At 40.4% G+C, this 25,785-nt stretch overlaps 1 protein-coding gene and 1 long non-coding RNA gene across 2 annotated transcripts; one reads left to right on the top strand and one right to left on the bottom strand.

The window, feature by feature from the left end:
• The first annotated feature begins 809 nt into the window (after positions 1-809).
• On the top strand, positions 810-5,921 carry LOC119903709. The gene is made up of 3 exons (XR_005444552.1): positions 810-1,045; positions 1,133-1,257; positions 5,454-5,921. It is a non-coding gene; the product is annotated as an uncharacterized LOC119903709 (long non-coding RNA).
• Positions 5,922-17,749: 11,828 nt separating this feature from the next.
• LOC119903697 (C-type lectin domain family 4 member G-like) lies at positions 17,750-20,579 on the bottom strand. Its single transcript, XM_038719922.1, has 5 exons — positions 20,524-20,579; positions 19,993-20,172; positions 18,802-18,879; positions 17,997-18,138; positions 17,750-17,753 (listed from the first exon to the last, which is right to left on the bottom strand). The coding sequence occupies exons 1-5, from the start codon at positions 20,552-20,554 to the stop codon at positions 17,750-17,752; spliced, it is 435 nt and encodes a 144-aa protein (XP_038575850.1). The 5' UTR covers positions 20,555-20,579.
• Between the last annotated feature and the right edge of the window lie 5,206 nt (positions 20,580-25,785).

The raw sequence follows: 25,785 nt of genomic DNA, 5'->3' as shown, positions 1-25,785 counted from the left end.
TTGGTAAATGATTTTGCTACAAGTGTTAATGGTTTCAGAAATAGTTATTCAAGAATGGCTGTTGTTTTCGGTCAGCAGGAGGAGTTTCTCACCTTCACTCCGAAACGCTTTGAGCATCTAAGATATCCATAATTATTGTTACTAAGTAAAATTTCAAATTCAGGACTTGAATCAGAATATTTCTATACTGCAGTATTGCTTCTTTAGGAAACTTCCTCTGCCACTAGTGAGGAGTCATTAGAAGAAGCAGCAGGGTTTAGAGTGTCACAGCTCCTTCAACTAATTTAGAGTGACGGGAGTCAACAAAATTATATAATCCATTTTTTAAGGATAGTGTTTTGTAATTCTGGGTCAGGGTTGTTATTGGTTGATTCATTGTCCACTGACTGTATAATAAATCTGTTACTGTGGGTGGGGTGGAGGCAGGTTGGAGGACCCAAACGCAGGACGCAAGGCAGAGAAGGAACAGTTGAATGGAGTTTAATACAAACTAAAGGCGAGCACACTTACAAGCAGAGTGGCTGATCAACAGAGTCCAAAAACAGGTTATTCAAACAGAAATCCAAAAACCAGAGGTACAGGGTGACAAGACAAGCAAGGCTGGTTACAGGAAGGCAGAGTATACACACGACAGACTGGGGGGGTAACATGAACAATGACCGGACAAGGGCTGAACAGAAAGACCAACACATATATACCAGGGATAACCAGCAGGGCGGGAGCAACACAGGTGACAGACATGAGGCTAACGAGGCAGAGAGACAGCAGAAAAACAGAGAGGCAGGCAGAGACAACAGAGAGAGCACTTAGACAAGCAGACATGGGGCAGAGTGAATAACCAAGAATGCGACAGAGCTAAACAGAACCAGTAAAAGAACAAGGGAATACACAAGACTAAACAGGGAACACAAGACCAGGAGTAAACACAAAAGATATTAACTAACGTACAGGACTAGGAACTAACTGAAACACAGAACCTAAAACAGACTTCAACAGGAAAGACATGAACACAAAAACCACACTCCTAACAAAATCAATGCAAAGAGTATGCTTGAATCTTCAACCTCTCAAATAGAAGGTTCTTTAATGTATTTTGTTTGATGCATTTTACAGCATTAAACTTGTCCTACAGGATGGAGGATGTTCAGTTGTACCTGTTATCTCCTCTCCACTAAGTCTGAAACTTGGGGAAAAGGCAGAGAAGACTGCAAAGGCCGTGGAGCAGATCTGGTGGTGATAGACAGTTATGAAGAACAGGTTGTGTGTTCGACTTTATCCCTTTTTGTCTATGTTTATAGATTATAAATCCCTCTGAGATAAATTTGTGACTTTAAATCTACAACCTTCACTGAACCATCAGTTATTGTGATTCATTGTCATTGAGCTGCTTGAATATACATTTACTTCTACTTTACTACTACTTTACTAATTTCTTAATATAGTCCATAACATTATCTGACAAATAGTTTCTAGTTATGTCTATGAAGATTCTCAGTCATTCAGATCATAGTTATCCAAAGAAGGTTAAAATCAAGGGCAACTGGACTTGGTTGAAGATACTAGAAGATGTTTTGTCCCTCATCCAAAGGACTTCTTCAGTTCTGACTGACTGGCAGGGAAACTCAGCTATTTAACCTCAGTGGGGTCGTTATCCCGGGTCATCGATACCGCTGGTTTGTTAGTGTTCCTTGTTGCTGTGACGACAGTCGTTACAGTCGTTAAGACTACCTGTGGCCAAGACTGAACGACCATCGTTGGTATCTTCACCTGAGGCCAATAGGTTACGTTTGTTGAGTTTCCTGGGAAGTGATGAAAGGACAGCATTGTAAGTGGGGGATAAGTGGTGGCGTAGACCCCCTCCCCTGTTCAATGACGGCTTCTCAACCCTGGTGTAGATGCTTCCTTGACACCTCTTTCAAACCATCCATCTTCTCTGTCTAAAATGTGCACCTGGTGGTCCTCAAACGAGTGTCCTCTGTCCTTCAGATGTAAGTAGACTGCAGAGTCTTGACCTGAGGAGTTGGCCCTTCTGTGTTGAGCCATGCGTTTGTGTAGTGGTTGTTTAGTCTCCCCAATATACAGGTCTGTGCATTCCTCACTGCATTGGACCGCATACACTAGATTGCTTTTCTTGTGTTTGGGTGTGCGGTCTTTGGGGTGTACCAGCATCTGTTGTAGTGTGTTCTTGATGTTGTGTTTGTTGAAAATCCTCCTGAGTTTCTCTGATACTCCAGACACATATGGAATCACAATGTTGTTGCGTTTGACCTTCTTTTCCTCCTCCCCTGTAGTTTTGTTCTTCTTGGATCTTGTGGCTGTTTTCACAAAGGTCCATTTAGGGTATCCACAGACTATAAGTTCCCCCTTCAGGTGGTTCTGTTCCTTCTCTCTGGCTTGGGCGCTTGTTGGTATGTTTTCCACTCTGTGGTGCAGTGTTCTCATGACCCCTAGCTTGTGCTCCAGTGGGTGGTGTGAATCGAAGAGTAGGTATTGGTCTGTGTGTGTGGGTTTTCTGTAAACACCAATCTGCAGGCTCCTGTCCTCTTCAATGTGTACAGCGCAGTCCAGGAAGGCCAAACTGTTGTTGTGAACATCTTCTCGTGTGAACTTGAGGTTACTGTCCACAGGGTTGATGTGTTCTGTGAAGGCTTGCACTTCCTGGCTTTTAATTTTGACCCAGGTGTCGTCCACATATCTGTACCAGTGGCTCGGTGCTATTCCTCTGAAGGAGTTGAGGGCTTTGTTCTCCACTTCTTCCATGTAGATGTTTGCCACAATCGGGGATACCGGTGAGCCCATGGCACAGCCATGCTTCTGTCTGTAGAATCCACCGTTGTACTGGAAGTAGGTGGTGTTTAGACAGAGGTCGAATAATTTGCAGATTTGGTCAGGGCTGAGTCTAGTTCTGTTGTCCAGGGTGTTGTCTTGTGTTAGCCGTTTCCTAACAGTTTCTACTGCCTCTATGGTGGGGATGCAGGTGAACAAAGAAGTCACGTCATAGAATACCATGGTTTCATCTGGATCCAATTTTTGTCCTCGAACTTTGTTTACAAAGTCAATAGAGTTTTAGAAAAACTAGACAGAATACAGTTCAGAGCTCTAAGACTCAGTATAGGTGCAGTGAAAACAACCCCTACTAATACACTGCTGGTAGAAGCTGATGAATTGCCATTAAATTTAAGACGTTCTAAGTTCTCTTTAGCATATTGGGTCAAGTTAAAAGGATCTGGAGAGGAACAACCTGCAACAAAAGTTCTGTGTGACTGTGGGAATATACACAACAATGGAAAGGTAAAGGATTTGGTTGGAATATTAATGCAGTAGCAGAGGAATACGGATTAAATAGCATAGACTATGAACCAACTACTGTATGGGGTAATGTTCCTCCATGGATATTTCCTGTGCCCAATGTGGACTTGAAGCTTCTAGAGAAGAAGAAAGAATGGAGCGAAAGTAATGTGGATAATATTGGATATTTGGTTCAAGATTATATGAAGAGGAATTATTATAATTATATGCTGTTATTTACTGACAGATCGAAAGATCCAGGGAGTGAACATGTAGGATCAGGAGCATACATACCTGAGTCTGATGTAGTTATATGTAAAAGAATTAATGATAAATTATCTGTTTATACAGCAGAAATTGTTGCTATCATTTTAGGGTTACAGTGGATAGAAGAGGTGAGGCCAGAGAGAGTTGTCATTTGTTCAGGCTCCACTGCAGCCCTGTATAGTCTGAATTCCAAAAGGACAGTAAGAGATGATCTAGTGATTGAAATATGTACAATAATACTGAGAATACAAAGAGCTGGAGTTCATGTGTAATTTGTTTGGGTCCCTGCTCATGTTGGAGTTGAGGGGAATGAGAAAGCAGACGAGATTGCAAAGACAGCATTGAAATTAAAAGATGATGAAATAATGAAAGTTCCCTTTGGAAAAGGAGAGGCCAAATCATTAATTAGAAAAGCAGTGAGTGAGTATGGCAGAAGAAGTGGGACACAGACACTAAAGGGAGACACTACTATAATAATGTCAAATGTCAATGAAAAAAGCCATCATCAATGGGAGGTCTGATACTACGATTCACCATGGCAACGGGTAAATAAAGCCAGAGCCTCCATTTTAATCGGGTGGCGTTAGCAATATGAATGCTGCCAACACGGACCATGATAGGCTCTAAAACGCAGGATCGATACGTTAACAATATCAGGCTACATTTTATACAGCGTTGCTCATTCATTATTTACCAGACTGGAATTTCCTTAATGAATGATAAAGTGCTGGAATTCTCCTACAGCCTGTTATTCATTTTAAATAAGCCTGTTTATTCAGCTGTAACCTGACGGGACTAAATGCCTGTGAACTGACTGTGAAGTTTTAGACGTCTGTTACATTAATAAAATCTTGCTCATTTCGTATTTTATGAAATGCTGTAAAATCACATTCAGACTATCAGCAGATAATGAAAAACTCACCTTTAAACTACATTTATTTGTTTCAGCTGCACCACAGTCATCCTCACACAGAAATATTCACATCATATCCAGTTGATCACTACGATAGGATTGTCCAATCAGTGCGACTACAATATGAAAGGTTAGGCCTACTGTTCATTGATCAGTTTTATACAGATTACCTACTTTAAACAGTGAATACTGCAGCGCTGTAGCGCACAGTAGGTCTAAGTGTTTTTGTGCAACTGTTGCCAACCTGACTGCCTTAATGTCCACAGAGTCACTGTGTTATAAAGGACAGTGTAGCTTATAGATTTTATTCTGTGCTGAGGATAAATTTACGATGTCCAATGATAACTTTCTGTCCATACGTCTCGATGACAGATTGATCATAAAAGCGTCATGTTCAAGATCATGTTTGGGTAAAAAAAAAACTAACAGCCTATTTAACCGTAATTTCAATGTTTCTAAAGACGTAATTGTGTTCCAGTATGTGCTTTGATATCGACAGTCTGAATGAGGAAATGTCAGACAGTCATTTCAAGCTTCGCAGGAGAGGAGGAGTCAGAGAGAAACTCAGCGTTATTTGAAGTAAACCTCCTCCCGAGCAGGTCAGGTTCACAGCGTAAGTTGCCGGGGTTACAGACCTAGAGTTTATCTGATCTCGCTCTCTGAAACGGAAAATCCAGGGTTTCCCTCATCTCGGGCTCAACTTACTCAGGGTTTTCACAAAAACCCGCTTCCTGAAACAGGGCTCTGAAGTACTAAAACCTTGATATTACACACTCCGGTACAGTAGGTGGCGGTATGTACCTGAACAAGTTGATTGCGACCCGCGACAACTACTGCTGTGCATTACCAGGTTTATATTTATATGAATGTCTAAATATTATTTATTAAGCTGAAGTGAATTTCCAACATTTCTTACAGACATAGCTGCTCTAAACCCACCTCATGAAAAATCCTGTGAAAATTCCCTTTCTTATTAACCTCCTAGGTACTGGTCCCCACGCCAGACTGATAATGGTGATGGAGATCCTCAGTGGGGTGAAGAGGACTGTGCACATATCCGGGCTGACACAAAAACTGGAGGAAACTGGAATGATCGGCGGTGTGATGACTCTCTGAAATGGATCTGTGAAAAAATAGCTTAGAATTTAATGAGTTTTGATATGATATGATTTCACAATTATACAAAAGACCTTTCGTAATATAATTGTTTGGATTTCACGCCAGGAATTGCGATCTCAGCATGATTTGTTGCCTAAATGTACTATACCTTTTACTGAGGAAATGAAGCTGTCTTGTCCTGATGACTACCATATTTAGTGAAACAAATCTCCCTAAAATTTACCAGAGCAGTTGTAGCTAACATCCTACTGAATATGTACTATACCACAGTTTGACCCTGAAATGTAGGCCTACTTAGTAGGATAATAAATCTGACTTGAGCTGTTTCCTCCAATTGGTTCTTCAAACTGTTTTTGTCATTTCATTTAGAGGACTTGTTGGAAAAAGACATTGTACAAAAGACTCTAAACCTTCTCTTACATTGTGTAATATCCATTCTGTGTATTTAGTTGAGAAAGTGAGAGAGCAATCAAGTCGGGTAAATGTGTAACCTCATCGTAGTGGAACTTCGGGTGAGAGGACCGCATCGTGTCAAGCTAGTTAGTGGGTCGTGTTATTACTACCATAACGTGTTGTACTGCTAAGAGGTGTGCGTCGATGACAGAAGTAATTGTAAATGCACTTTGTATTGTTAATTTCATTTTATGGCTGTTAAATTCCGTTACAGAGTTAAATGACTGTGTTCCTTTGTATTAAGTTGACCTAAGAACCCTTTCTATTTAGTTAACAGACATTGTTTGATATGTTTAAAGGAATGTCTGTGTTAAAGAGTAGGGTGGCTACTGTTAAATGGATCGCTAAATGTCAGCTATGCTGTTATGAGGGCATTAATTCATTTCAACAGGTTTGGGGTATATTGCTCTCATTTTTGTTGTACATTAGACAGTATAGTAGTACATATAACGTTAGTATATTCTCGCATATTCCTGTTCAGATAATGATAGTGTTGTATGATGTGCAGTATATGTAACAAACAGTGAAATAGATACTCATTGTTTTGATTTCTTTGTTTATTGACAGAATCCACACCCACACACATTTGTGTCCTGAAAACAATAACATTGATCCATCCTTTCATCTCGACTCTCAATTCCCGTAAGAATTCCTGTCCTGATACTCCAGAAGTACGTCCTGGCCTTAAGTAGTGTTCACACTCCAGGTGGAGAGCGGTGATAAATACAACTGGTGCCTTATACAGCCCTGCAGCCTAGCTGTTCTCACCTACAGACATTTACACTCACATTCAGTGCTTTGGTCAATTCAAAGTCACAAATTCACCTAAATAGTATAAACTCTTTGTGAATGTTCCTATAATTACTGTGTCATTACATAGTCCATTCTGGACAATTTCATAATAAATAATATTTGTACATGTATTTCTATGTGATTGAAAAGGACTTTAGAATTGTGTACTTGATCATTTAACAAAGCATTAAGTTGCTCTCTTAAGTGACGTTCATTAGATGTCACAAGTGTGGTGGTGAAGCAGGTAGGAGGACCCAAGTGCTGGACACAGATAGTGCAGGTACAGTTTCAAATGTTTATTCAGACAAATAGAAGGCAAGCACACTTACGGGCAGAGTGGCTGACAGTCCAAAACAAGCCAAAATCGAAAACACCAGGGTGACAAGACAAGCAAGGCAAGCAAACAGGACAACATACTGCAGAACACTGGAACACACCGCAAAACACCGCAATGACCAAATGAAGACTAGACAGAAACACCAGGTGTGTATATATATATATATATACACACAAACAAGCAGGGAGGGAGCAACACAGGTGACAGACATGAGACTAATGAGACACAGGCAGGCAGGGAGAGAACAGAGGGGAGAACAGAGAGACAGCCAGGCAGAGGGATACTGGAGGGAACACACATGACACAGGTTAATGAACACATAACAGATCAGAGGAATAAATATAAACTAATAAAGACATAAGCAGACAGATCACCAAGAACTACAACCAACAATGAAAAACAGACTGAAGCTAAGATTAAAGAGAACACAGAGCAGACAAGGGCAACATTACACAGAGGTACACAGACCAAAAGTAAACGCTAAGACAAAAAAACTGAGACAGAACTAGGAGCTAAGATGCAGAGCTAACCGAGAACACAAGACCAGGAACCGAACCTCAAAACAGGAAACATGATAACAGACTAACAGACTGGAGTAGGGAACAGAGACGGAACCAACTGGGAATAGGACAACCATAAACATGGAACAGAATAGAAAATAAGGGAAATACCCAAACACAAAAGACAAAACAGATACTGGACAAAGGACGACAGATAGAACTGAACACAAAACTCAACATCTCTAAGACAGATACTGAACAGATCAAAATAACTAAATACAAAGACATTAACACTGGACTAGGAACTAAGACATGGAACCAAAACACATACCAAACTGATAAATGAATAAACTCAGAACTAAACGGAACAGATGACAGCACAAACATTCAGATACAAAACCAAACCCTCAGAATCAAAACCCAAAAACACAGCACTCAGGACAGGATCGTGACATTAGAGCAATATTGAAACCAACAAGAGTCTGTTCAGTCATTTCATGTAAGGTAGCCAGTACTGCAGAGTGTTTTCCTGTTGGGAGCATCATTCTACTCTAAAGATGATCACCATTTCCTATTTTTATCCAGGATTTGTTATGATCTGTGTTTGTTTGATTCTCAATTTTCCCATTTACATTTTTTTCCTTTAAAGCAGTTTTGTTTTCAGTATCTTGTGACAGAGAAGAAATCCAACTCAAACAGACAAATTAATAAAACAATGGTTGATTGATTGATTGATTGATTGATTTTTATTTAGAAGGGACCATGTGCAATTAATAACATAAATGTAAACATTTGATGCATTACACCAGAGTTAGCCTTAGGCTAATTTACATCTGCAGTCGCTAATTAATTTGGTATAATAAAAAATGGTTTAATAAGTTAGTGTTGAATAAAACACCACAAAGTAAATGGTATTCAGCCCATGAACATTTAGTTTGCAGTATTTGTTTTGTGTTTTCAACTGTCAGCAGCAGCTGAGCTGGTTGCAGGTTCACACATCCTCAATCATGTGGATTGTACTGTTAGTCCTTCTTTAATATTGTTTCTGCACATGTTTCAGATGTAACTAGGCCTATAGAAAATGTATTACATCTGGCAGTTGTTTATTCTAAACAGGGCAGATCTAAACGGTTTTAATATTTAAAAAAAGCTCACTATTCACTACAGTATAGCTCCCTTTACCGCAGTTTTGTGTCCGTGCAGAGCTGTTAGAGCGTCCACACGAACAAGAAGGAAGACATAACTGGTAGAATTGTCATCAAATAGAGTTGCCATTCACTTCAGTTCACTAAAGGAAGCCATCTCTTGTGACTGTGTGGGGAGCAAGGCTTGTTGATGTGTAGATTTAGTGCCTAGTCAGAGGCAAGAAGTTGACCCCTTCGGATGCAGCCCCTTCACATTTACATAACCAGGATGGGCCTCATTTTTCTGTTGATATACAGTGAATATTGGGGTATTTTTTACTCAGAGGTCCCTCACCAGCAACAAAAGAGTTTTATCAGTTTTATCTCATCAACTTGTCTGAGCTTTTAAAAACAGTATCACAAATGAGTGTCCTCCAGCCCACTTGATGTAATACCTACAAAGTTTTTACTGAAAGTAATGGATTCTGTTGGGCCCCATTTGATCTGTTTTCAACAGCTCCCTATCTACTGGTTGTGTCCCTGATTATTTTAAAATGGCTTGCGTGAACCCACTTTTAAAGAAACCTGGTTTAGATCCCTCCCTCACACAAAGACCAATTTCAAAACTGCCTTTTATTGCAAAGATTCTAGAAAGAATTGTGTCCAAACAGCTGCTCACTGTACTGGAAAATAACAAAATATTTGAAAAGTTTCAATCGTGTTTCAGGAAGTACCACAGTACTGAGACTGCCCTGCTTAAAGTCACCAATGACCTTTTAATGTCTGCAGATGAAGGCATGTGCTCAGTCCTGGTACTCCTGGACCTTAGCGCTGCCTTTGACACCATTGATCACAACATCATGTTAGACAGACTGAGGCACTGGGTGGGGATCTCTGGTACTGCCCTAAAATGGTTTTCATCCTACCTGTCAAATAGGAAGTTTTGTGTGTCTCTAAACAACTATGTCTCTTCGTTCTGTCCAGTTAAATATGGTGTGCCTAAGGGGTCGGTCTTAGGACCCATTTTGTTTTCCTTGTATCTGCTTCCCCTTGGACATATTATCCATAAACATGGCATTTCTTTTCATATTTATGCTGATGACACACAAATATACTTGCCCGTCAGATCCACAGACCCTGGAATGCTGAGTTCACTTAACAACTGCCTTTGTGAAGTTAAAAAATGGATGTCAAATAATTTCCTCCAGCTGAACTCCTGGTCATCCGGTCCAGCAGATGGCAGTATTTGTTTTGCCATTTGCTGGTTCCCTAGTAAATCACATTAAGCCTGTGGCAAAGAACCTTGTTGTCTGGATAGTAATTTAAATTTCGAGCAGCACACCGCAAAGCTTGTTCAATCATGTTTTTATCAACTTAGAAATATAGCAAAAATTCGATCTATGTTAACTTTTAAGGACACCAAGAACATTTTACACGCCTTCATCTCATCACGCCTGGATTATTGCAACAGCCTTTTCACCTGTTGAACCCAAAAATCTACTGATCAACTCCAGACTGTCCAGAACTCAGCTGCCAGGCTTTTAACCAGAACAAAGAAATATGACCACATTACTCCTATTTTAGCTTCATTACACTGGCTCCCAGTATGTTTTAGAATTGACTTTAAAATTCTATTGATCACTTTTAAAGCTCTTCATGGCCTCTCGTCTTGTTATATTTCTGACCTTTTAGTCCCATACGCACCAGCACTTACCTTGAGATCGTCGGGCAGAGGTCTGTTGTCTGTTCCAGAGTCTCGACTGAAAACTAAAGGGGACAGAGCGTTTGCTGTCAGGGCCCTGAGGCTCTGGAACAGCCTGCCTGAGGAAATCAGGTCAGCTGAGTCAGTGAACTCTTAAGTCCCTTCTTAAAACATACTTTTATAGGAGAGCCTTTCCCGATCTTATTTGACTTTATTTTATCCCTTTTATTTTATTTTACTTATTTTATATTTATCTTAAACGTGTAGTTTGGTCTTTTCAATGTTTTCTTGCTTGTATTGTCTTTTGGGTATTGAATTGTTGTCTTTGCACTTGTTGAAGCACTGTTTTTGAAAAGTGCTCTACAAATAATTATTTTATTTTATTTTGAGAACCCATTCTCATCCTGTCTTTCCTGTTGTGATAAGTCCATTTTGAAAATTGGAAATTAAACTGTTGTGTGTGTGCATGTGCACAAATGCCTGCCGAGGCACATTCATGTGTTTCTCCTATGCTGTATGATTTAAAGGTACACGATTTAAGAGCTGGGATATCATACTGTAAGTAAATGCACTTAGTAACATAAGTATTAATGGGGTTTAAAAGTAGGGCTCACATTGTATGAACAGTGTGGAATATTTTAAGGTCTGAATGTAGTTTAAAACTAAAAGTATGAATAAAGAAGAATTGATGCTTCCACCATTCACACCAATTAATTGTTATGTCTTTGGCTATTTATCCCCAACAAAAATAGATCCCACATTAGAACAGAAACTGTATTTGTAGAATATTTACTTTTGAGAATGAATCACTCTTTCCTTGGGAGAACATATTTTATTTATTTATTAAAAACATAACTGTGTATCATTAATCTGAAAATTGTGATCCTTTTTGTAGAAAAGTGAAAGGTTTGGCATTTATAGGTGCATAAACAAGGTTGCAGGTTTTTAGCTACAGCTACAATTTGGTGAAGGTGTTAGTCTTCAGCACAATCAAACACAAACACCGACATACATATTTTACAAACATACAAGAGCACTTATTACTAAAGCTTTGCATAACACTTACATAAAAGCATTTACAAATATATGATCTTGAAAAAAGTTATCCATCAGAGTTATGCAATTTTTTCACAGATCCATTGCAGAGAAGTTTGACATGACAGGTCGTTCCAATGAGTGTCATCAGCATTGATTTGTACACAGTCCTCTTCACCCCACCGTGGGCTCCCACCACCATTATCAGGCTGATTTATCGCCCAGTACCTAGCAGTTCAGTAAACAAGTAAATCATGACACTGTTTTTTTACTTATTGAACACAGAAAAAACACGGTGTCTAATATCATCTTACAGTTTTTCTTAGTCACTTTGGTACATTTCACAGAAACCTTAGCCAAAGCATACATCAGAAAATACTTCAGACACTACACTGTAATGTCAACATGGCTCAACATTTTGACTATCTTGTTCATAAACAATGACACAAAGACTTGTCATTCTGATGGCACTGACAAGTTCACTGAATTAAATATTTACTTTTGAGAGATTAAGGATTTTTAGTTACAGGCTTTTGCAGGTAATCCACTGTGTTTTTCTGTTTGTAACTGTTAAGTTACAAATGCAAATGTTGAGGGGTGGCAATGGTGCAGTATTTAAGGTACATGTCTTTGGTATGGGAGACCTGTGTTCAATTCCCATTTGTCACACATCCACCATTGCATATACAGTATACGCGTAAATGTGAACCCTGGGAAGTCTCTTGCTATGTATACTGTTTATATCAATTGTAGTGATGAAATGAATATATGCCATATTAACAACGTGCAGCATTGTGCATTTTCAATCATTGTCATCAAAACCCTAGCCATAGTTTACATCAGAAAATTGCTATAGACTTCCAGTTCATCTGAAGGATGGCAGCGTAGGAAAAGGGCTCTGACAAAAGTAAAAGGAATATGCCCCTGTAGGCGAAATAACTCACGTTTCATATTTCTCTACAATTTGTTTATTTAGAAAGGGGGTGAGAATGACGTCTAAACAAGAGTAAAAAGTCGATTCTGTATATTGATAAAACTAAAGAAGTGAAGCAAGAAGAGGATGCTAACTCCACACTTGCTGGCCAGGGCAGCGACAGAATGGAGAGCGATGAAGACCCAGTGAACCTGACACTAATCCTCAGAGAGATACCGGGATTTCAGAAAAGACAACAAAAAACAATTGGAAGACATTAAGAGAGAGAAGGGGCAGGAGGAGAAGGAGGAGGACAGGGAAGAGAAGCAGCAGGAGGAGAAGGTAAACAGAACCAGACAAAACAGTGACAGGTACAGGGGCAGTGTGTTTTTAGAATTAAAGAATGGATTATTTACTACTGATCTTCTCGTGCATATGTACAGTGGATATAAAAAGTCTAAACATCCTTGTTAAAATGCCAGGTTCTTATGATGTAAAATAATGAGACAAAGATAAATCATGTCAGAACTCTTTCCACCTTTAATGTGACCGATAATGTGAACAATTCAAAAGAAAAACAAAGGGAAATCTTCGAGGGGGAAAAATGAAAAATAAAAACCTTACAATAACCTGGTTGCATAAGTGTGCACACCCTCTTATAACTGGGGATGTGGCTGTGTTCAGAATTAACCAATCACATTCAAACTCAGGTTAACTAGAAGTCATTACACACATGCCATCATTTGAAGTGACTCTGATTAATCACAAATAAAGTTCAGCTGTTCTAGTAGGATTTTCCTGATATTTTCTTAGTTGCATCTCCGAGCAAAAGCCATGGTCCGCAGAGAGCTTTCAAAGCATCAGAGTGACCTCATTGTTGAAAGACACAAGTTGGGAAACGGGTACAAAAGAATTTCCAAAGCATGAGATATACCATGGAACACAGTGAAGACAGTCATCATCAAGTGGAGAAAATATGGCACTGTGACTGTGACTTTACCAAGAACTGGACGTCCCTCCAAAATTGATGAAAAGACGAAAAGAAAAGTGTTCAAGGAGGCTTCCAAGAGGCCTACAGCAACATTAAAGGAACTGCAGGAATTTCTGGCAAGTACTGGCTGTGTGGTACATGTGACAACTATCTCCCTTATTCTTCATATGAATGGGCTATGGGGTAGGGTGGCAAGACGGAAGCCTTTTCTTACAAAGAAAAACATCCAAGCACGGCTGAAGTTTGCAAAAGCAAACATTAAGTCCTCCAAAAGCATGTGGGAAAATGTGTTATGGTCTGATAAAACCAAGGTAGAACTTTCTGGCTATAATTCCAAAAGGTATGTTTAGCGCAAAAACAACACTTCACATCACCCAAGGAGCACCATACTCACAGTGAAGCATGGTGGTGGCAGCATCATGCTTTGGGGCTGTTTCTTCAGCTGAAACCGGGGCCTTAGTCAGGGTGGCGTCAGCACGCTCTTCTTCGCATTGAGCCGCAGCCCCAAACGCTGAAGGTGGGCGAGGATGACATCTCGATGCCGAACCGCTAACTGCCGAGACTGAGCCAAGATGAGCCAGTCATCAATGTAGTTTAATATGCGGAGCCTCAGCGGGGCCAGAGCTGCATCCATGCATTTGGTGAACGTGCGAGGAGAGAGTGCTAGGCCGAACGGAAGAACCCGATACTGGTACGCCGCGCCCCCGAAGGTGAACCTAAGGAACTTCCTGTGAGAGGGACGGATGGAGATGTGGAAATATGCTTCTCGTAGATCTGTCATGACAAACCAATTGGATGTGACTGATGGCGGGGATGGTAAGCATCCTGAACCTGAATCTCCTCAGAGATTGGTTCAGGAACCGCAGATCCAAAATCGGACGCAACCCATCCATCCTTCTTCGGAACTATGAAGTACCGGCTGTAGAACCCGGACTCCCTGGCTGGGAAATAAGCTCTCTGGCCCCGTTTTCCAGCAGAGAGCGAACTTCCCCTCGGGGCTGGTGGCCGGTGTTATGCGTAGGTCCCCGGTGGCACCTTGAAGCGGAGGACCGCCAGGGAAAACTCGCCAGCGACCCACGGTGTGTGAGCCCAGACGGCGGGAAAAACAGCACCTGTTGCCTGAGCCGCCACGAGGGAGGGGACCTCGGTCAGCCTCCCGGGGGGCTGTTCCCTGCGTTTCTGCGTGCTGAAACCTGCTGACGACAGCATCCACTGCCTCACCAAACAGGCCAGTAGCCCCTCGGGGCTGGTGGCCGGTGTTATGCATAGGTCCCCAGTGGCACCCTGAAGCGGAAGACCGCCAGGGAAAACTCGCCGGCGACCCACGGTGTGTGAGCCTGATCGTTTTCCAGCTGCAACCCCTCGAGGCGGGCAGACTGGTGAGAGCTCGCTGGCGGTTAGCGTATCCCGAGCGCCAAGACGGCGGGAAAACAGCGCCTGTTGCCTGAGCCGCCACAAGGGAGGGGACCTCGGTCAGCCTCTCGGGGGGCGTCAGGGTTTGTTGAGGGCGACTACGGGAAGCGACGCTTCGCTTCTGGCTCCGGCGGTAGGAGCTAGACGAGGGCTGAGCTTGTCTCTCTTCAGCCGTCCTGGATCCAGACCGGCGGGGGAGATATTGCTCAAACGCCTCTCCCTGCGTTTCAGCGTGCTGAAACCTGCTGATGACAGCATCCACCGCCTCACCAAACAGGCCAGTAGGAGAGAGGGGCACATCCAGGAGAAAAGCCTTCTCCTTCCCCTGGATGCCCGAGAGGTTGAGCCACAGATGGCGCTCCGTAGCCACCAATGCTGCCATGGAGCAGCCAAAGCTTAGTAACACAGACCGTTTAAGTTTGTAGCTCTACGGAGCTCAGTCAGGTCCTCCTCAGAGGGACCTCCCCCTAGGTCATAGTCTTGAGAAGATCGGCATGGTACGCCTGCAAGATGGCCATGGTGTGCAGGCTTGCACCAGCTCGACCCACTGCCATGTAGGCCTTGCCCACCAAAGCGGATGTTTCTTCTGACACAGCTTGGTGGGGAGTGCCGACATCTGAAGGAACGAAGCGAGAGTGGGAGAAAGATAGCTCACGAGCGCTTCCTCCCCCCAAGGCATCGTTCCGTTCTCTTTAGCCGTGTTTCTGTCACGCTGCTGTAGTCCAGCAGAGGGGACACAGTCAGCCGTGCAGAGCAGCTTTTTTTTTTTTTTGGTCTGTTCCATAATTTACATAACTCATTGTGCAAATCAGGAGAGAACGCGGGGGTGGCGCTCAGGCTGCAGAAAAGCTCATAGAGGTTACTCCCCGCCTCTCATATCTGGGCGCGGTCTGATGACGTCTGCCCGGCTCCCGGAAGTCATCCTACAAGATGCTAAGCACATCTAGCTCCTCAGCCTCCCCAAACTCATACCTCAGGCGGGAGAAGGCCGAGAAACGGACTCCCAAACGTGGGAAGAGAGGAGGCGGAGTCAGCAGACGAGGAACGGGAATAAATCAGAGTATAGGAATAAATATAAACGAATCAAGACACAAGCAGACACATCCCCACTGAACTAACACCAACAAGGAACACAAACAAAGCTAAGTAAAACACTGAACTGGGAGCTAAGGCATCAAGAAGACAGACATGAGTGACAGACAGAGACGGACATGAGTGAACCCCAAAACACAACAGACTATATAACTGATACTGGACACAGGACAGAACCCAAAACAATAAGACATGAACCGAGACACAGAACGAGGAGCTAAGACACAGAATACAGAGCAGACTAAACTAAAATAATGCAGACGAAGAACAAGAAGTAAATGCTAAAACATAACTGAGGCACAGGACTGGGAACAAAGACAAAGAACTAAAATACAGGACCAAGAGCTAAGATAAAAGACGAGACATAAACTACTAAGGACAAGGAACGAGAGAAACAGGCAAATAGACATATGAAACAATGGCAAAAACTCAAACTCACAGGGAAAAAACTACAACTCATAACAAAGACAGAGCTTCCTTCTATCAATTCATCACTTGTGTTAGATTTAAATGTGTCTCTTCAGTTTTCTGGTGCCATTTCAGGTATGTGTTGCCTTGCAGCCATCTTTGGCTCAATACTTATGGAAGTTGACAAAACATAGAAAGTCAACAAAATGCATACATTATCAACAAGTGAAAACAAGCTATTAGGTAAATAGGTTTCCTCCCTATCTTATACTCATACCCGTCATTGCAATTTTTTCCTCACTACTCTTCTTCACTCTTTTCCTCATCTGCCTTCTTAGACTCATCCTCACAATCACTCTTACTTTTCTTTCCAGCAACTCACTGTTTTCCTCACTACTAAATCCTTATTCATCCTCACTACCATCAACTGGAAGTGCCCTTGTCTTTAATGAACCATAGAAAACCTTTGTGTTCATCCTCTAAATGGAAGAACAATGTAACCCTATATAAGCATGTGCTCTGCAGGCAGGATAACAAAGTGTAAGATTAAAATATCCGGTGTAATACATAGTGTAATTTTTTTATTACAGTGTTATTACAACAAACTTTATCAAATGTATAATTAATTAATTAATTAATTAATGTAAAATGAGAGAAAATTATGTTAACTGTTATGCTTTTGATCAGTACATAAACCGAATGCACAACACCAAAAAATGGCATGGCAGGATTCCATAATTGTATGATGTTGCTTCAAGGCAACATTTGCATTTTAACTATTTTCCATTATATAATTATCAAATAAATTATATTAAACAACTAACAATGAAACTTAACTTACCTATTATTGTGAATATAATTTTTCTGGGTCAAAAAATGGCTTTGAGGGCAGTTTAGTGCAGAGAGTAAATGGAGCTGAGCCATGTGTCAAAAGCAGCAGTAAAAGGATTCCTAATGAGTGCCAGAGAATCATGTGACAAATTTTAACACTGCTATTGGTTTCCTTAAGGCCCTGCAACTCTTTTAAAGTAATGCATCATATTTTGGGATGTTTGATGGAGGTGTACTAGGGCAAAAAGGGTATGTTGCCCAGAGGCAACACCGTACCATAGAGGGATATATATATATATATACATACACATATTTATATATATATTCTGATAAAAACTATGTATGTATGTATGTATAATGTCTGTATTCAACCAAAGCAAAGTCTTACTTCCGAGTAAATGGAGTTCCATCTATCCATTTCCAGACACCCTCCTGATCTTTGTCGTTCAACCCAATCCAAATGGTTTTCTTGGAAAACTCTGAGACAAACTTCTGTTCAATGTAAAGAAATCCACATTATATTTGAGTTTTAAAAACAATATACATGCAGTTTGTAAGTATTTATCTAAACTTATCTAGAAAAAAGTAAATAATAATTTAAAATGTAAAATCGTTATTGTAACCTAGTCGTTAAATATTGTTGTGTATGTTCAGATATGTATTGATTAAATACATACACAGTATACAATGGTTTTATAATTGTTCTAAAACATAGAAAAGGTAATGGTAACTAAACAGTTACAAAACACAGTTACACACACACACACACACACACACACACACACACACACACACACACACACACACACACACAGTACCTGCTCTTCAGGGTGTTTATCACCAACAGATCTGCTCCTTTGCCTTTACAGTCCTCTCTGCCTTTATCCCAAGAACCAGACTTATCAGAGAGGAAATAACAGTTATGACTGAACATCTTCCATCCTGCAGGACAGGTTTTCTCTGTAAGATACATCAAGAGGCATTATAGATCAACATTACACTCATGTCTATATAATTGTAAAGTTAGTTCTATAGAACAACTAACATTAGGTTGGTGTAACTTTGTTGAAACGTTTGACTCCAAATTCTTATTTTTCAGCATTTTTTAATCTGATTGACTGATTACGATGGTAATTATACACAGAACATAACAAAAGTTCAAAAAGACAAAAGATTTTGCACCATATATGTTGTCTCATTTACGAGTTTCATCTTATGTGGTGTGAAGCCAAGACAGCAAGACAGAATAATTAGCAGTGTGGTCAGAGTTTGGCATTCAGTATAAAACTGTAGAATTTGTCATCTTCGAAAAGAGAAAGATTTTTTGTCACAATGTAGTGACACGCAAAGAGGACACCATTTTGCCAGTGGTCTATAATCATGTATTGATAAATACATCACACATTTATGTTTGGCTGAATCATACTGTAGGTATATTCAAAAAGCAGAGTGACTAAATCATTGAATTTCTGAGTAAATGTTAAAAGATACACAGCAAGTAAATCTAAATACCACATGCACACGGTTTGGACTAACTCTGAAGCTTTTCCAACTCTTCAGTCCTTTTAATGAGGCTGGCATTCAGCAGGTCTCTCTCTTTAGTCAGGGAAGAAAGCTTGTTACCTCTGGCCTGGAGAAGCTCAGTCAGGTTCACTTTGATAGAGGAGAGTTCTGCAGCTGAACGCTGTGCTGAATCATGGTCTGAAATAATCAAGAGACATTTCTCTGAAACACAAGATACCTTCTGCATTTATGTCAGACAGAAACAGTTATTGTATTTCAGGATATTACATATTATTTGCCCCAAGATTATGGAATATGATTATACTTTACCAACCAATGAAATATTGCCACTCAAAGAATGCAGTGAAACTCTATGGTAGACTTTAGTGAGTGGAACATATTTAACATGAATTTAAATGGGCCATCACTAACATAAATCAGCTGGGGACATGTCCGCACTACTTTTTGAAAAGGCTGATTTTGTCCCCATCACTTTTTGAAAGCATTTCTTAGAATAGTTCTCAAAAAACTTGCAACAGACATATAACTTCAACAGTTATATTTTATATATTGAATCTTCACCTGCCACCTAAATTTTGTGTTTCCCTTTATATAAATAAAACATTTCCACCAGAAATCAGTGCAGAAAATGTCTCCAGAATGCAAGAAAATAAGTAGGCCTTATGGAATGCTCACAAATTTCAGGGGGAGCCCCCCCCCCCCCGTCCCCCTTTCATATATTTCAGTATTTAATATTTCTTTCAAAAGTCTGGTAGTTGTGAACCCAGTACTTTGCCTTGTCTTGTGAGCTAATCAGCGTGTCATCACACCCTAATCTGAGCCCTTATGTCCCCCACCACTTTTCAACACAAAGTGACACCCTTGCAAGCCTGTCAGCAGTAGAGTAAGTAAGTTGCAAGTAAGTTGATGGATAAATGCTGAAATGATCAAATATGTCACCATTGTTTTGTTGTTCAAAATACTGAAAACAAGACAATAAACCAAACAAATAGATCAGAAAAAATCCTGGACGAAAAGTGAAAAAGTGACACAACGCATTCAAAGTAGAATATTGCTCCTATAATCATAAGTTCAGCGTAACATTAACTTCTAAATGTTAACCAGACTCACGGTGGACACCGAGGCCAATTAGCCCAGTAGAAAACACTTAGCAACCCCAGGCGAACTGATCTGTATGTAACAGATCATTTAAGATGTTCTCTGAATCATGTTCTATACATGACACTGTAGTGGATCCTGACCTTCATGTTAAGAGACAGCTGTGCAGAACCCACACAGGAAAGCACTCACTCTGTTTGGACAAACTCTGAAGCTTGTCCAACTCTTCAGTAATTTCACTGAGGCTGGCATTCAGTCGGTCTCTCTCTTCAGTCACAGAAGACATCTCGTTATTAATGCTCTGGAGACGCTCCGTCAGGTTGGCTTTCACAGTGGAGAGTTTTGCAGATGAATCACGTACTGATTCACGGTCTGGAATAAATCAAGATACATGTTTCTTAAACAGAAAATGCTTATTCTGGCTTAAGTTTCTATGCTTAAGTAAGCATTTTGCTGCTCTAGCTGCTTGGATATGACTTTGGGTCGTATCCAAAATCATGGGTGGGAAAAGTAATTTTCATAACAAATATATTTACAAAACAAGCACTTCATGAGGTCAATGTTCAATTTTATTATGTGGTGCTTTTCAAAATCAGATGTAAAAAGTGCTTAAATGCAAACAAGTAAAGAAAAATGACAAACACGTTCATCTTTCAGAGCAGAATAACGCTCTTGAAAATCACAAGTTCAAACTGACGTTAATGTATAAAAAAACAGACTCACAGTGAACACCGAGGCCAATGAGCCCAGCCATCAGGAAAACACACAGCAGCCCCAGACAGAGAAAACAGCTCCATGAAATCTCCTTTCTGAGCACCTGGGACCTGAACACAGAATACAGTCAAGGATACAATAATAATATAATAATGACAGATAATAATACACTTTTCTGCAGAGCTCAGTCAGTCAGCCTCTAATTATTCTTACTTGTCTGAGTTTGTGATGGTTTGGAGTCAAGACATTTGTCATATCCAACATTTACATAGATTTCCTCCATCGCTCATAAGAATGCTAAATACTTTGCGAAGAATCGACTTCACAGCACAAGTTACTCAACATGTAAATGGAGGAAACTCTTTTGGTTTCAGTTGTTTTAAACTTTAGCTTATCAGGAAGTCACACATCATAGATGGGGAATATAGTTTGTGTGACACACGCCTGTCACCACACTTGAAACATGAAAGATTAGAAACTACATTTACTTAAGACGTTGCTGAGAAGAAGGATGTCTGGATTACAGTGCTTAATCTGCTGTAGAAAATGTATGGTTAGTACAAATGCACAACATGACTTTAAACATGAATCATCAATTTTAGGATATTTTTGTATACATTAAAGGGGCTATATGTAAGTTTTTGATTTTAATAAATCAAATTATCATTGCCTTATTGTCAGTGGGCTCAAAACTCGCTCAGAAATGAAGCACCTGTTTTTTCTGTTGCTTGCATCAGCCACTATTCTGCTTTTAATGTGAGGACTCTGGGTCGGATTCAGCCCTGAGCGCTTGTACTCGTACTCCAGCGATAACACAGCAGCTAACGACATGCAGCCCACTAACACCATAAAACAACCGGCTCACAGCAAAACATAGGCTCCACTTAAGTATCCAAAACAACAATAAAGGTTCATGTGCTGAAGCCCATCAGAGCAAAAACAGGTTCAGATGATGTTGAGTAAGAACAAAGTGAGCATTGCTGGAGAAACACAGAGAAAGTCACGTTAGCTCGCCGGCTAATGCAGAGCAGTTGCTAATGTTATCCATGCAAAGTTATATAACGTTAACTTGCAACTTTACTTCACCAACTAACGCCACCCATGTTACTATCATGTGTACCACTTTTGATTTAGCCAGCAAGAAAGGATATAAAGGCAAAAAGCAAATGTGGAGCGATTTGTTTACTATCGTTAGCCTATAGTGATGCAGCCAGCTAACGCTATAGTAGCTCGGACCTGGATGTTTATTTTGGTTTTACCGATAATCAGTACACAGTACACAGCTTCTCCACCTCTCAGTCGCTGTAACTAACGTGACCCACATAACATTAAACACTGCAACAAAATGGTCACAACAACCCAGAGGAAGAGCCATTCACTATCACTAGTTATAGTAAAGTTACTTACTGTAAGATAGGTAGGGCTCTAGCCACACTGTCGAGTTTACTGGAATAGTTGGCAATTGGCCTGTTTTCCCCATAGCTTTGCATCAGTGCTGAGGTCATGAATCCATCTTTGCAATCAACTGTCTGTACAAACTCTGTAGCTGCATAATTCATAAATCCAGCTTCTGCAGAAGTTAGTCATAGAGGAAGAAGAAAAGACATCATTTGCCATTTTGTTCTAGGCTTTGTAGCTTGCAAAACTGCAGTTTTTCTAGTCTCATCTAAGTGTTTTCCCTCTTGTGACAAATTATAGCCTAGATATTTAACAGTAGTTTTCCACAGTAATTTATTTTTACTCACTTCGTGGCCTTGTTCTGCTAACAAGCGGAGCAGTGCCAGTGTGTCTGTTTATAATTGTAGGAGAGGCCAGCAATATGTCGTCCACATAGAGTAATATCTGACTTTCCTGGAGGGTATAATTTTGCTAAATTAGCAGACATTGCTTGGAAGAAAATGTTTGTTAAAATCCTGTCTCGTCTCCTCACTGTTACTGCATTATCATCTTCCTTATCTATTAAGATTAAAGTTTTCTCTACTCCTTCCTTACATCTCCTTGCCTCACCGAGCTATGCTCTTGCTTCTGTATAACCTGCTTTTTAGTTTATTTTTTTTTATTCTTACCACACTCTTTTTCTATCTCTTGGACTAATTTTATACATTCTGATACACTTAGTTTCTCTTTAAAACCATATTGTCATGGGTTGGCTGAGTGAAGACTGAGGTGTGGACCCAAATGCAGACCAAAAGGCAAGGATGGAGTTCCACAATTTATCAAAGAAAAACTGAAACTGAAACAGGCTTACATGGGAGCTTGAGGCAAGAGTCCAAACAAAGGTAATTCCAACAGAAACATAATCCACAGTCAAAATCCAAAAACAAGGAACAAAGTACTATCCAAAGGTAAGATCCAAAAACACAACAAGGACGTGACAAAGATTCAAGACACAAGCAGGCATATATACACACAGGGAATAACGAGCGGGGCGGTAGCAACACAGGTGAGGGGGATCAGGACTATTGAGACACAGGCAGGCAGAGACACAGCAGGGGAAACAGACAGACACCAATAAGGCCAAAGGGAAACTAATAACCGGAAGAAACAGAATATAAATAACTGAACCAGAACATAAGCAGACAGATCACTAATATACCAAAAAACTAACAGGGAAAACAGACTGAACTAAGATAAAACAGAACACAGAGCAAACATGGTCGAATTAATACCGAAGTAAGACAAGGAGTACACACTAAGACACAGATAGTAAAAAACTTAAACATGCGAATGAAGGTTTCCACTATCTTTACTGAGACACTGTTAATAAGTACCACCCAGACACACAACAATAATGCAACAAAAAGACATTCAAATGCAACAATAACCCTATGTTCTCTATATTTAACTCATGGAGTTAAAACCCCTTATCCTTTTTTCTTCTTTTTTCTTGCCATACTTTTAAAAAACTTTTTATTTTATTGTTTTATAACTTTTTTACTTTTCTGGTCAGTGGTTGGAACTCCAATTTCTTGGAGCTTATGTTTCTCTGATTATTCAAACATTACCATGAATTTTATATAAGTTCACGCAATGAATTACAGAATATCATCACCATATGAGCATCAACTTCCTGACTTTAAAGTAATTAAGTTATTCTCACGTAGAATTTGGTCTGTTTACTTGCAAGGAGCCAATACATGCATCACAATAAATACAGAATTGACTGACAAGAAAGGCTTGACAGTCTGCTTTTAAATATTTGGTTACACCCATTTCATACAAATGACATACAAAGTAGCGGAGTCTTTGTCTGCATCACATGTTACTTAAAGATAGACAGGAACTGCCATCTATCTTGCACCATGTCTTTACGTATAATGTTTCCTGTCTGTCTGAGTACAATGAATGTGCACAAGGTCACTGAAGGTGTTAAATGCTTCTTCATAGTATTTTTAGACAAGCATGCAACAGTTTAAAATACATAAGCATAGCACACTTTTCTATCACACATGCTCCTCGGATGGTCCCTTTTCCTGAGTTGTGTAATGGGAATTTCACGAGAACCATCTTTAAAACACTGCCATGTAACTAATCTCACTAGGGGCCTCCAGCCTCTTAGAAATGGGGTCAATGGAAGGTAAATGTGTGTGATGCTTTAGCATATGTCCAGAGGGGTCATGACTTTAAGTGGTTCAACATGTACCTTGGACATGGGTGTCTCTCTATAGATCCAGATTGAGTGTCCCCTGCGGAACACTGTCCCTTGATGAGATAGTACTCTGACCTTGAGACTAAGATAAAAGCTTCATGTGCTGAGACACTGCAGCTCACTCGGATGATACTCTGATACGTGTGTTCCCAGTGAGTTACTTCTGCAGAAGACTTGAATAAAATTCACAGAAAGACAAGTGTTTGCCTGAGCCCCCCTAACTGCAGCTTCATACTATTGGTCATATCTGCAGTGAACTGTTGATCGAGGAACGCATCAAAACACTGCATTATTCTCAAAGAGGAAGAACAACCAAACGATAGTATGTTATGATTGAGAAAAGAGGAAGTAACACCGGCCACCACCTAGTTTAATGCTGTCTCCATTTAAGTGTGAAAAGTTTTGTGGTGGAACAAGCTACCACATGCCATCAGAGCAGGGGCATCCCTCTCTAACTTCAAACTCATCTCTTCCGAGAACACTTCCTCTTATAACACCTCTAACTCATAAATTCTAACATGCACGTCCTGTGCTCTTCTTCTATACCCTACAATGATCTTGTTTTGATTGCACTTTTTTGTTTTGATTGCACTTTGCACAACTCTTACTTCCTTCCCTAGGTATTTACCCCATTGATGTGATTATGAGCTCTTACTAGTATGTATTGTCAGTAGATCTGTATTTGATGCTCTGTTGATGCTTGTATGTTGTTCCTCAAATGTAAGTCGCTTTGGATAAAAGTGTGGTGTAACAGTTGACGCATAACAGTTTAACATAGCACTGTAGCAGCTGGATAGAGGATTAGTGACCTTTTAAGGGGAGAGCAGAGGTTAGTGGTTATGTGGAGACTCAGACCCTTATATGGTGTCTAACAGATGCCTACACATATCCTATAGCACTGTGCCTTATATGGATTGGAGCTTAGTTTGCAGACTCAAACCCTTCTATGGTATCTAACAGATACCTAAACATGTCCTATATAAGCTATGTTTATGTACAGAGAGACAGAGTGGCCATCGGGCTGGGTCACTCTCTAAGCTGCTGCAGAGCTTGTAATTGATACTGAACTCCTTGATGTAATAACTTTTATGATCAAGAACAGTGTCGAGCGGATTTCTTCTCAACACATCCTCGCAGCATTATTGGTCGGACACCACAAAAGCGTCTGCCAAATGACTAAATATAAATGAAGTAAACTGCATTCAGCACAAATCCAAGCAGACTGCAGCCTCTGCTCTCTATCACCATATTTACATGAATGTATATTATAATGAAGTTTGACCCTGAAATGCAGAGAACTTGTTGTATAAAGACATTTTCTGTCACGGGTTTGGGTTTGTTGGGTGTGTTCGGAACAAATGACACAGCTCTTCAGCAGTCTGAGCTGACAAAATCAGATTTAACCGTCTTTATAACTTTTTAAAGCAGTGTGGATAGTCCGTTTTTATCTCTGGTCCCATTCCTACAGTTGGTCGCAGTGCTGGCCGCTTCAGTAGACTCCTTGGACTCCACAACTGGCTTCAGTCCGCCTGCAGGGCTCATCGTGTGTGTTGTGGATAATTTTAATATTTTTTGGCAAAGAATGTCTCTTTTTAAGACAGATGGACTTCACCCAAACAAAC

This window comes from Micropterus salmoides, unplaced genomic scaffold (assembly GCF_014851395.1).
Source record: "Micropterus salmoides isolate LMB-PRFRI ecotype aquatic unplaced genomic scaffold, ASM1485139v1 Ms_hic_scaffold_15, whole genome shotgun sequence".
Lineage (NCBI taxonomy): Eukaryota > Metazoa > Chordata > Actinopteri > Centrarchiformes > Centrarchidae > Micropterus > Micropterus salmoides.
The sequence above is the reverse complement of the archived record's forward strand: the minus strand, read 5'-3'. Positions and strand labels throughout refer to the sequence as shown.

Excerpts from the sequence above, each read along its gene's own strand:
- LOC119903697 (XM_038719922.1), bottom strand. The coding sequence starts at position 20,554 with ATGGCTGGGCTCATTGGCCTCGGTGTTCACT. Across the intron at positions 18,880-19,992 it reads TCAGAGTTTGTCCAAACAGA|ACCATGATTCAGCACAGCGT; the intron begins GTGAGTGCTTTC and ends TGATTATTTCAG. Across the intron at positions 18,139-18,801 it reads TGAGCTTCTCCAGGCCAGAG|AGAAAACCTGTCCTGCAGGA; the intron begins GTAACAAGCTTT and ends TGTATCTTACAG.